The 12,965-nt window shown below is 39.7% G+C and overlaps 1 protein-coding gene across 38 annotated transcripts in view; it reads right to left on the minus strand.

The window, feature by feature from the left end:
- Positions 1-1,347: 1,347 nt before the first annotated feature.
- The window catches only part of CELF1 (CUGBP Elav-like family member 1), a 38,723-nt gene continuing 27,105 nt past the window's right edge, over positions 1,348-12,965 (minus strand). For 11 of the 38 annotated variants that reach the window (XM_083457150.1, XM_083457147.1, XM_083457141.1 and 8 more), the window contains 4 exons: positions 12,038-12,151; positions 11,722-11,907; positions 10,753-10,896; positions 1,348-9,018 (listed from right to left, as the gene is read on the minus strand). In XM_083457150.1, coding sequence (XP_083313276.1) covers positions 8,891-9,018; positions 10,753-10,896; positions 11,722-11,907; positions 12,038-12,151 — 572 coding nt within the window. In that variant the 3' untranslated portion in view covers positions 1,348-8,890. The remainder of the gene's footprint in view (positions 9,019-10,752; positions 10,897-11,721; positions 11,908-12,037; positions 12,152-12,965) is intronic. The other 27 variants (XM_083457152.1, XM_083457135.1, XM_083457149.1 and 24 more) reach the window with 3 other exon arrangements.

Consider the following 12,965-nt stretch of genomic DNA (forward strand, 5'->3'; position numbering starts at 1 on the left):
TAACAAAAAAAAAATAAGTTATAGCAGAGTTCATCTAATATGATCAGGGGGATGGAGTATATTTTCTTATAAGTAAGGGTTTAAGCATCTGTAACAGTTTGCTTTAGATGGTTATAAAATCATCAGTAGACATTAATGAGAATTATAAGACCACAAAAGTTAGGACATTAAATTAGTCATAGCCGGCATATTTGAAAAAATACTGCCTTATGCGATCAAGCAATGTTGCGATGGACTATTATAATTGCTTTAATACAAAACATGGAGAACAGATACATCAGTGGCTACTAGCAGAGGTAGCTTGTACGTAGCCCTATCAAAGTCTATATTTAGAAATGTTATTCCCATTTCTAATAGGCTGTGGAGATGAAAGACAAAGGAGGAAATATCACCATCTTTGCTTCACTTATGTACTTCTTTGTGGCATTGGAATAACCATTGTCAGAATATAAAATGCCAAGGCTTAATGAATCACTGGACTGAAAAAATCCGGCATACAGACAGGGAAAGGTAAGTGTGTAAGTGTACGTGCAACCACACTCACACCAAGTATTCCAACTGTTCTGGGCAAAGAGCAATGCCGTTCTTTGTATCCCTCCAAATGAACTCTGGGGTATGACTGCATTTGATGTACAGTGGACACTCGGGTTGCCAGCGTGATCCATGCGGGGTGCACATTCGCAACCCGCAGCGTAGCATCTGCACATGTGTGGGTTGCAATTTGGTGCTTTGGCGCATGTGCAAAGCGTGATTTAGCGCTTCTGCACATGCGTGACTGCCAAAACCCGGAAGTAACCCGTTCTGGTACTTCCGGGTTTCGGCGGTCCGCAACCCGAAAAAACACAACCTGAAGCGTATGTAACCCGAGGTATAACTGTACTAGCTTTCCAGAAAGGCCTAGACAGAACTCATCCTTAGTCTGACAAACTTACCATTCATGAAAGGAAGTAAAACTCACACAGAGGCAGTAAAAGTGATCAGCAAGAGGTTAATTTAAATTAAGAGAGGATGACAAGGAAAATAAAGAACCAAGGACAGATTGCAAGGTGTACCTACGAACACTAGGCCACTGTTTAATACATATGGGCATAGCCAAGGGGAGGGGCAGCTTCTCCCCTAAATCAATCAAAATCAATAAACTTCAATATATATCTGAGGTTCTGTCCCCCTAACAAAAGACTGCTCCCCGCTAACAAAAATCCTGGCTATGCCCATGTTCATACAATTAAGAAATTTTATTCTACCTTCTAGTCTTGGCAGTCGGAGCAGTCCTCCTTCTCATATTCTAGAATTCATGTACCCACCTAGCCAGTCATGTGCAAGCAAAAACAAGAACGACACAGAAAATTCTTCTCAAACAGTTTAATAGCAAATAAACAAAGGGAGGTACCACACTTGGCATATACAAAATGACTTCTTGTCTGTGTGTCTGTGCAATTAAAACGGCATTAGGTTCCCCAGTGGGACAAAAAGAAACCACACACAAAAGGAAGAAAATTCCTTAATACATACTCGCTTGTTCCAAACTTAACAAAACTTTCATTTTTAAATCCACTACACAAACTCCGTGATCAGAAAAGCAACATGTGCTTCTGTTTTTAAACCATTAAAGTAAAAGCCATAATTTTCTACAGAGTACAACACAATTTCACACAAAAAGGACATTTTGCAAATCAAACAAGAAAAAAGGAACAGCTCAAACAAGGAAAGAAAAGCATTGCTACAACAGAATCACAAATTTGAGTTGATTAAATCCTGTTACTGCAGAACAGACTCTACATTTGGTCATAGTGGCAATTTGTTTTCTTGTCACATTTGTGAATCACTTTACATTGTTTTCTAGTAGAAAAGCCCAAAAAACTGTACAAAACCCCTAGTGTTAAATACAATGTGTGTACCAATAAAAAAGCCCACAGGTTTGTTTCCAAAATGTAAATTTTCTTTTTTTTTTAAATTATTCACAAAAAGCAGCCAGAAATAAAAGGCAGCTGCTGCGTTACTGTCTCAAATTCATTAAAACCACCACAGAATAATTAAAACAACCAAAGAAAGAAAGGAAAGAAGAAAAGGAACATCCAACGTTTGGCATTTTGGTTTTCTCCAGAGATTTTTGTTTCCACAGGCTCCCCCAGAGTTCCTCATGAAACTATACGTGCATTGTAAAGAAATGTATTGGCAAAATTAATCAATACACTGCAGGGTCTCACATTCCCTGCCATCAGACATCCCTGTGCATTGCGACTGTGAGCCTAAGAGCAACTATCTCACAGCTGTATACCCAGATATTGCAATCATCTCTTTGCAAGCAACTCTCACCCTCAAAAGTTGAAGATCACAAGGTTGAGGGAACAGCTACCTATGCATATTTATCTAACAAGCATGGAGAAATATTACCCACCCAACAATGGAGCAGGATTGTTTTTTGCCCTAAAGACTAGAACACTCCATATGGCCTAGAGACAGGTCTCCCAAACACCCCTACTCTATGAAGTTTTGCTCACATTCCTTTCTCCTGTCTGAAGTTCCTTTATAGCTTCCCCAACCCTTTGCCCCTTGTGATTAGGCACCTACCACAGGAGTTTCTTGCAGGTGCTGTGAAACCCAGTACTAAGTCTCAGCTTCTACAGTAGGTCGTTTATGCAGGAAGGCTGACGCATGCTTCCCAGAGAAGGATAATCCGTGCTATTTCTTCATCAGGCCAGAAAAAAAGAAAGAAAGACTGCATGACTCCTTACCCAATTTAAGAACTTAAAAAAAAAAAAATCTCTGTAGAGATCATCCCCCAGCTAAGGCCCCTGAGAAAAGGAGCCGGGGTTGGTACCCTGTTCAGGCAACAGCTATTAGGCTGTTATATTGTGCTTGTCGCTTGGGGAAAGAGTCAGCAGTTCTGTGCCTAAACTTACAGATTCCTTCTATGGGATATGCAGAACATGATACTTCAAGTGTAAAGACTGGAGAGCAATCAAGCTTCCACCCACTGAGCTTTAATGGTGCTAAACCTCACAAAGCAAGCCACATATTAAACAAGAGGTACAAATTAAGGCTACCCCAAAAGAGCTTTAGCTCCAATGGATCTTAGAAGCAATATTACTGCAAACACCCCACACCTTTCCTTCTATCCCTGCCGCCGCCACCACCACCTGAACAGTGCAATCAAGCCCCCTGAGACCTTTCAATAGCTGTGATGATAGAGCAAGGTGCAGATATCGTGTAAAGCAGTCTAAATGCACAGGAGATGTCATTACGTGACATATGACCACAAGTCTGGCATCCAAAAACGGATAGATCTGAAACCTATTGAATTACTCAGTTTTTGCACAAACTATAGAAAACAGAGGTGAAGGGTGTTTATATACACAAGGTTGTGAAGAACACAGCAGGAAACATGCAAAACGTTTACAAGGGCGTTATTTGAGTTTTTAAAGGAAAAAAAAAACAAAATCTCACATTTTAATGAGGATACTGTAGTTACAAAAAACTAAGCATGCTAGGGTTTAACAAAATACAACATCAACTTTGATTAAATTTCACTGCAGACAAAGGCTGATAATCACACAGGAAGGGAAAAAACAGTAAGTGCCAGGGCAAAAATGCAGCTACAATCAGGAGATAGTGTAGTTCAAGTGTTTTCTGCTGAGGCTACTCAAGTCAAAGAATACATGCTGTCTCCTCAAGCACAGAAAATAGATTCAGCAAAATGTGACCAGAAGCCTCCTAAATTTTTAAAGTCGCATCATTTTACCTTTTCCTTCAAAGATTTGTTTTAAAACTAAGCACACAGAAAAAACTAAGCCTAGAAAGTGATTGGCTGTATGTTCACAGAAATACAATACTCCACGAGGTATGCTAGCAAGGCTGCTCTGAAGACAGTTACAAAGAATCAGAATCACAAAATCAAGTGGTTATCTTACGAAGTTCTAGAAAAATAGAATTCTTTTATATTCAAATGCAAGTTTAAATATCCCCCTTCAGCAGTCTTTCTAGCAAAACCAATTTGGCAGCACAAAAAAGAAAAAAAAGAAAAGAAAAGAAACAAACATAATAAAAATACACATCAGCATCAAAAAGTCAACACAAGGTCAAAGGTGAGAGTTCAAGCATCAGAGAAGCTGAAGAGACAAGGATTTGGACGATGTACTTGAACGCCACATCGACATGCTTTAGGCACAACGATGAACAAACGGCAGGAATCTAGAAAAAAAAACAAACCAGAAAGAAGGAGACCCACTGAGTTACACAGAGCAGTACATCCAAACAGAGAGAGAAAGAGAGTGAGAGTGAGAAAGAGAGAACAAGAATGGGCACTGTACAATGAGACCTCTTGGGGAGGGGAATTGACAGGGAAGGGCAGCACATGCCAACAACAAACAAGTAAAAGTTGAAGTGCATAAGACACCAAATAAATATCAAAACGACCAGAAACCAGATAGAAGTAGAGGCCTGGGATTTCCTTTAGACACTAGCTACAGAATGGACTATGGCTTAGTGGCATACAGACAGCTGTGCAGGCACCACAGCCCTGAGCCAGTGCTCCTGCTACCTCTGCTTGAGGAAGACAACACAGAACTCCTCCTCTGTTAGATCTTGAATCCATAAAATGTGGTTCCAGGGTGATTTTAAGAGATGGGGGGACACAGGAGGAACCACTGGGGTTGATGGTTGATTATACCTTCTTCTTTCCTATCATGCGACATACATAGGCAGTAGTAGCCTAAGAAATCCATCCTCTGTTTCAGCTATTCTTTAGGAAACAAGGATACTGGCTGTTGGTTTTAGAACCAAAAAATGACATAAGATACATAAATAGAAGTGAAACCCTTTGAAATAGGAAGGAATTAAGACTTTATTGCAAGTCAAGACTTGCCTCAGCTGAGCCCTTTTTATTTAATACCTACAAATAAACGTTTGCAACTTTTTCAATAAATAAATCCTTCTCCCTGACTTTGTGAGGTGGAATTCTGGGCTCTCATAAGTTCTACAGTCACTGTTACCAGTTTGAGTGGAAGGAATTTTGTCTGAGCATCTTGACATTTTCTCAGAATTGATAGAATCTCCAATAAGGGTACAACACAAGAGATGTGATTTGCATGACAAATACATTTAAGCATTCTGGTAATGACATGGAAAACTGTCTGAGGCAGCATGTGATTACTGGAAAAAGCAGGCTTGTTAGGTTTACTGTAACTTTTATTCCAATTACAATTAAAGGCATATAATATTCTGATTAAAAACATACGGTTGCATTTCATTTCAGTGTTTAAAAGTTTATTTTTCTATTTGTGTGTGTGAATTCCCAAATGAAAAATGAGCTTCTGTTTACAAGTGCTAAGCTATTCTACTGTCTTAGATTTTTGATCTTAACATGTACATCAAGCAGAATCTGAAAAGTAGATTCTGTCTCTCCCCCCCCTCCAGCCCCCAGGACACACTCACAAGGCTGAAGGATATACATATATTTACTCAAGTTAAAATGTTACAGAGGAAATGCACACTATTGTGAGGCAAATTCATCAGCAGTTGTTGAGAGCCTTTTTTTAATTACAAGAATAAGGCTTTTCTTTGGGGGGGGGGGTTGATATGCCTCAGGAATGCCAAAGTCAGCCCAAAATACTTTTCAGTTCAATGTTTCTTCTTTTATTGATTCCAGATTTGTCTCTGCATGTTACCAGACACCCAATTTATTCTGAGAACTTGTTTTAATCCAAAATACATCTATGATTGTTTTAGGTTAAATACAACTTAAGTTGATACACAGTAGCCTGTATTTCTTAATAAAGAACAACTAAAATTGGCTGTGCTTTCCAGTTTGATCCCTTTGTCATACTGGATCAAACATAGATAATAATCTGGTCTCCTACAGAGGGATAGGCAAAAAGGTAACATTCAGGGTTTTATGTCAAAGGATCTGTTCAAACTTGGAAAGGAAAAAGGATGGAGGAAATTAAAAACTGTGCAGAACAACCCACAACGTGACAGATAGGCCGTAATCCTAAAAGTGGAAAGCTGAATTTGTGTGCGCAATTTCCTTGCCAATAGAGAACCTACTCCAAAGACTTAGTTTTATTACTTGTTTTGAAAAGCAAGAATGGGCAGATCAGAATTAAACTGAGGGAGGGGAGAGGCAAATGGAGTTAAAGTCCTCTAGTTAAAAGTGATTCAGAGCACCAGCACGGAAGGCGCAGCAACTTTGCCAATACACACCAGAGTCCTGATTTTTGGAATTTAACCTGGAAAGTTTACTTTGGCAATTCTCAGGTGGGATGAGAGCACTCACATAAATCATACTTCTCAGATTATAAAACCATCTATACCCACTTGCTGTCATGTTAATTTAACAGGAGGTGATTTGCCTCACAGTTTCCATGATGAGAGCATACATGCTGTTTAGGAATATTATGTACACTAAATAAAAGGGTGAGTGAACAGATAATTCACAGAAAACTAATTTGGGTAGTCAAAACAAAAACAAAAATGTAACTGAGGGAGCAGGGGAGAGGAAGTACTGGGAGAAGTGACTATAGAGAAACTTGAGCACAGCTTTCCCTCTCCACTAATTCACAGCATTAATTCTTTTCCTATTTAGCAGCTTTTCCAACTGCAGACAGGTCACTGAAAGTCAGTAGTTTCAATCATGCACATTGCTGTATGTATGTGTAACACAATCACATTCAGGATTATGCAAAACCCTGTTTTTTCCAGTGAAATAATTTAGATAATAAATATTCTCCACCCTGGAGCAGTATAAAACTTCTATAAAAATAGAAACAACATTCTTGGTTATATCAGGTTGCAAATGGAGCAGCTGCTCCCAACCATGACACCCGCCCCCCGAAAAGTATATTATTTATTTTTTTAAAAAAATCCCATGACAACTCTGGAAGCCTCAACACTCCAATACTCCCCCCCACTCAGAATATCAGGACACAACTTTTCCTAGTGCACAAAATTCAAATGTATACAGTTCACCTAAATGTATGCATATGCTTCTGAATAGACCCAAATACTGAACACAGAAGGGTACCATATGCCAGCATAAATGGGAAATTTGGCAATCTGACCATTCAACCTTTTTTGCCACCATTCTGTGTGCTTTATAATACTGACAGTTTGCATCAACAATACTTCCAAATTCACGAGAAAAATATTACTTGAACCTGAGAAGGAAGGCCCAATACATCTTATACTTCTGAGGTTTGATACACCAGGGGACCCAGTCCCTGGTTATGTTTGATTTCCAAGTTTCTGGCACATTCTTAAATGGCATTTCAGGTTCAACAAGCCTTGTGGCTCTTCCTGACAGAGTGAACTGAAAGCCTTAAAAAACAAAAACAAAAAAAACCCTGCTCCCTTAAACACGATTCCCAAACACAAAATTTGTGGGTTGACTGGGGTGCTGTGAAAAAAACATAATAATAAAATGGGGCCAAAGAGACGAATAAACTGAGGACACAGGAATGCAGTGAATATATATATAACACCGTTCATTTCCTCACAGATAGAGGTGGCTTTTTGTAGCTTTGGAGCTAGCTTCTACACTGACTTCTTGCCATGGCTGAGGCCAGAATGTCAAAGTTCCCTTTAGTCCCATGTCATCAGTGTGTACAAACCCCCCCCCCCCACCCTTTAACAATTTGGCAAATTCATACGTGTGGAAAAAAATAAGCGTGTATTAGAAGGGGAAGAATTCTGAGTTGTGAGTTAAAATATATTGGGTGATAAACAATAGCAGGATCAAGATCCTGTGCAGCAGATTCAGCCCTTTGTGTTTTATATTGGCACATGCACTCAAAGGAAAACTGCAATGTAGCAAAACAGCAACATACAAAAAATCAAACTATATAAGCAAAAAATGTGATCTTTGGGGCAGTATTATTCTGGATGTTCAGCTAAAGAGTGTGCGCAAAAAAGCAGAATGTCAGGAATCAAAGAACCATGAGCTTATTTAGAAGCCATCTGTCAGTTTAGTACTTAGGATTTAAATAGTGCTTTATGAACACTGATTCTAGTAATATCTTTATGTACAAGCTGTAAAACTAGGGCAGAAGCCGCAAAGGAAATTCAATCAAGACATACAGAATTTGCAGCAGATCATGAGCAAATTGTGGGGCTAAGATGTATACCTCCATTATAAATTGCCTAGTTTCCATTAAACAACAAATACTGGAAAATTGGAAGTATCCAATTTTTAAAGGTTGTTCTGGCTGGATTGTAAATGTTTGCTCTAGAAACAAAATTGGATCATTTTGTAAGCTGACCACACACTCATAATTACTGCAGTTTTCCTTTAATACATGAATCTGTTTGCCCAATTACTTTTTTCCCACCCTAGTGACTGATTCAGTATAACATTCTCCCATAAGGCATTAATTAAGTAAAGCTGGGCAAATGAGGATTTGGCAATGTTCCTTGAGGGTCTGTTCACTAACCAGCCACCAAGTAATTTGGATTCAGATTCTCTCCCTCCCTCTTTTCATGAATATAACTTGGGGTCTGGCAATAGGTCTTTTCTCCTTCTTAAGTCTAAGTCATGCAATGTCAGTTCCAATTGCACCTGGTATCTCCCCATCTCCCCAAGGTGGCTGGCATTGGTCCTTCTCAAAACACACTGGTTACAAACACAGCAAACTTAAAAAAATAATAATCAGCGATATGGCACCTAAACTCCAAAGTAAAACACTGGAAACAGAATCACAAACTCGTCCTCCATCCGAAGAATTCCCAGTAGAGGCTGCAGCCGAGTCTTCGGGGGAAGATGTGCCAGTTAGAATGACATCAATCAGCTTCTGTGACTGTAAAAATACAGCCTTAAAGAGTTTTTGAATCACCAGGCACACTCCTCCCCAACTTACCAGAAGATCCTTCTCACTCCAGTTCCAGAGGGGAGGGGCGCTCAGTATGGCTTGCTGTCATTCTTAGAGCGCTTGAGCTGTACTTTCAGTCGCTTCATGCCAATTTGAAATCCATTCATTGACTGGATGGCAGCCTGTGCAGAGACTGGATTGTCATAACTTACAAAACCTAAGAAAAGGAAAACATACATTTAAAACATTTATGGTCAGACTGGAGTGGGAATAACCCATTCTGTTTTTGTATCTTGACATCATCATTTGTGCTTGCATTGGTACTGCAACCATGAAGTGTATGAACTGTTCATAGGTTTAGATAATATAAGAGGGCTACGGTTTTTAAAATCACAAGGGAGGCCAGTTTCCTTATGACTCAAACGAAAGAGTACGCAGGTGCTTTTCTGAGCTATAGTAAATAACTTCTTACATAACAGTGATATTTTATGTGAAGTGTAAGTTGCAGAGTTTGAAGTTCTGCTTCAGCTGCTTCTAAACATTAAGTTCAGTACAGTATTTATTAGTCCAGTACAGCCAGGGATTGTGACCACCAGACAGGGTGCTGTGTTAAGGAGAGCTGAGATGACTAGTGGCAGACAGCTGGTAAAATGTAAAGTGTTAGTGAGTATAAATAGGGAAACGGCTGAATTCAGTACAATGCTAAAGGCTATAACCAAGTAGAGTGTGTTTGGAGATTGAACAAATAGGCATTTTAATCACTAAATTGCAGAGCATAGGAGGATTCTGTCAAGTTCCCTTCTGCTGAATTTAAAATTCTGTTCCCAGGAAGGCAAAACACATCAACACTAAATATACCTGCCTGCAATTATATACCCAGTTAAATACATACAAGTCCCACCAATGTCAATGGGAATTGCATAGAACTGAGTAAGTAGTCAGGACTCAAAGCCACCAGATTATAAGATTATGTTAAGCAAAGCCAATAGTGCACTGTATTAGAAAACTATCTGCTTATTACGTAGAGTGAGGTGTGAGTGCAAGTGAGATATGGTGGTGGGGTCTATTTTCCCTTTTGGAAGCAGCCCTTGGTGCCTCCTGGAGTGCCATTCTGAAAGGCCTCTGACGGACTACTGTGGGATGGAAGGAACTGAAAAGCTCTGTGCAAACATAGAACACCATATCCTGATACAAAAGGGTTTCATAAACCTTGTTTTGCTACCTATCTAGGTCTGGAAAAAGCTAGGAATTGTTTTGAAAATGCCAAAAAGAGGACCTGTTTGATAGCAAAGAAATTCTAGTATTAAGAAGGTAATTAAAAGGGTAACTAGGATAAACATGTGCCAATTATTAACTATTCTTTTCATGTTTACTTCTGCTATAATACGTTATGTTACATACTGGAGGGTATCACCTGCCTCCACAATGAATCTACACATAAGCCACTGTGTCAAAACAATCTACAATAGAACAGAAGGAGGGAGGCAATGATGTGATAAGTTGGTTCAAAATCGGCAGAACAAGACTCATACATCTACAAAATGTGTTTCATGTGTTTGAAATAAGTTAAACACATGAAGAAATATTGGGATGGGTCGTCAAGCATAGGTCAGGCCAAGCTTTATGGTTCGTGGGCTGCATTCCAACTGGTGACCATGAAGCTGCACAGGCTTGTCCTATTACCAAAGATATCAATGAACTGGTGAATATCAAGTTATCAAAGAAGTTTCATCAGATATTACTTCATGAAGGGGCAAAATCCTACAATGTAGCAAAACAAATCTTCATGGTCTGAATCTCATTAAGCTAGGTTTTGAGAGATACAAGTGGCTCATGTGATTCTATCATGCTCACACAGCAGTGAAGAGCTATGCACACAAAAGTTGATATCATATTATTTTATCTTAAGGAAAGGAATTAAGAACATTTCTGCAAAATATACCCAACATACCAAAACATTTGCTCAGATTAGTCTGCTTGTCAATGAAAACCTTGGCGGAGACAACATTCCCAAAAGGCATGAACATCTGCAGCAAATCTTGGTCCCCAAACTCCTGGGGGAGGTGGTAGATGAACAGATTGGCTCCCTCTGGACCTTGAAAATATCCATTTAGAGAAAAATTCAAAGAAAGCACAACTCTTTAGCTATTAATATTGAAGCAGAGATCAAAACCCATTCTGCTCTCAAGAGCTAGGGATGGTTCCAGAGTACTAAGAGTCATTCAACTCAAACTTGGCTCTGTCAGTGAAAAATCTGTCCACTTCCTGCCAAAAAGCTACAGCTTTTAAAAATGTGTCTTCTCAGTCTTAGTTTCTAAATCATGTCTTCAGCAGGTGGGGGGGGGGGGAATCTCACAACTTCATCCAAATGTGAAATGAATCTTTACAGCTAATTATGTGGGCACAAAACTAGCTTCCAAGTTCCTACACCTTCCTTTCAAAGCCAGTCATCAATGATGCATTTACCATGAGCACACCAATGTGCTCTCTACATTCTCAATAAAGTCAGTGTCCTACCACCTTACTAGACTATTGTACAGACTGAAGTTATTGTGTATGAAATGCACCGCTTGAAATATGAAAACCATTCCCCACTTTCCCAGGAATCTGGAACTGTTAAAGATTCTAAAAGAAGGAATAAAAACAAAATTTATGAAGGTTTTCAAAATTAAATGCAGCAGTGAAAGGAATATATATATAGAGAGAGAGAGAGAGAGTGTGTGTGTGTACCTGGATGCGTAACAATAGCCAAAGGCTACTAGAAACAGTCTATGTCATTAGCCATTTGAGGCCAGGGAGCCAAAATATTTGATATTTTAACATAATGTTTGTCTGTGGTTTCTATTGTTTCTCTCTCTTGCAAAAGTACAGGACTCTAGCTCTTAGAGAACCAACCTTCCCACCACTGTCTTTCACCTACCTTCCTTTTGACTTCCAGCTGCACCAATACTTTGCTGCGTTAACAGACTCTGGTTGTAAAGTGTGGGCAAAGCTGCAGCGGCATATTGCTGGATCCCAGAGTAAGCCTGAGATAGGGCCTCCATAGTGCTCCCTGAGCCATTTGAGAGACCACCACTGCCTAGTCCACCGTTTAAGGCTGCCATTCCTAAGCAGAAAAATTGAATAAATGTCAGTGACTGATTTGTCAACCAGTTTGAAAATCATATGTTATTATTAAGGGAAGCTGAGAGGCAACCGGAACAAAGGGCTCATTCTTTTCTTCATGCTAAACATACCTGCTAAAGAGCCAACGTTGAGGCCTGCAGTAGCCCCTGCCAGTGTTTGCAGTGCTCCAAGAGAAGCCATTGGGTTAACAGAGGAGCTGCTACTGGAACTGGGTGATGATCCTGCTATTAAAATGAAAGCATTAGACACCAATAGCTGCTTCCAACACAATCACATCTTACTACTTTCTCCAAAATGTGCACTAAAAAATGTTGCATCGAAGGTTTCAGTAATTTATACCAAGGATAGTTAAAATACCAAAACTTAAAATTCCCCAATTGTGTACAGCAGTGTATTTTTATGCAAAATGGAAGCCCTGGGATCTGACCCGCTGTAAATTCATATGACCCCAGAAAATTCAGATTTAATCATGTTTCACTTTATTGTATGGAACTCTGAGCATATTAGTACATGTTAATCTTGGGGGTGCAAACCTCAAAGCCTGTTTCACTGGTAACCTTGTGCCTAGACACTAAGGCAGGCAGGGGTCTGCATAGTTTACAAGCCAGCCATTATTTGAGGTCATCACCAATTTCCTCCTCAGAATCTCTGAAATGAAGAGATGCCTTGGGAGATGGAGTCTCTCTCATTTGTATGGTGTATGGAGAAAATAAAAAACCAGCAGGACTGCTGAGAAGGGACCTTTGTTGTTTGATAACCTGCTTGGAAACCACAGTAGAAATGAGACCTCTGGGTAGGGACCTGCACAGTATTGGGTGCCTTGCGCAACAGAGGCTGGGAACACTTGTCCTGATCAACTGGCAGCTAGACATGTTGATGCATGCACAATGGAAGCTGATCTGACATGAATTTGTACCATGCTGCATTACTGACATTTGAGTTCTACTACCTCAGAACAGTTGACTGCTCAGTAGTTGATCATGATATACCCAATCAGTTCCCAAGTACTTCCCCTTTCCTACACTGTAGCACAGAGGT

The sequence above is a fragment of the Podarcis tiliguerta genome, assembly GCF_965153285.1.
Source record: "Podarcis tiliguerta genome assembly, chromosome: 1".
NCBI lineage: Eukaryota > Metazoa > Chordata > Lepidosauria > Squamata > Lacertidae > Podarcis > Podarcis tiliguerta.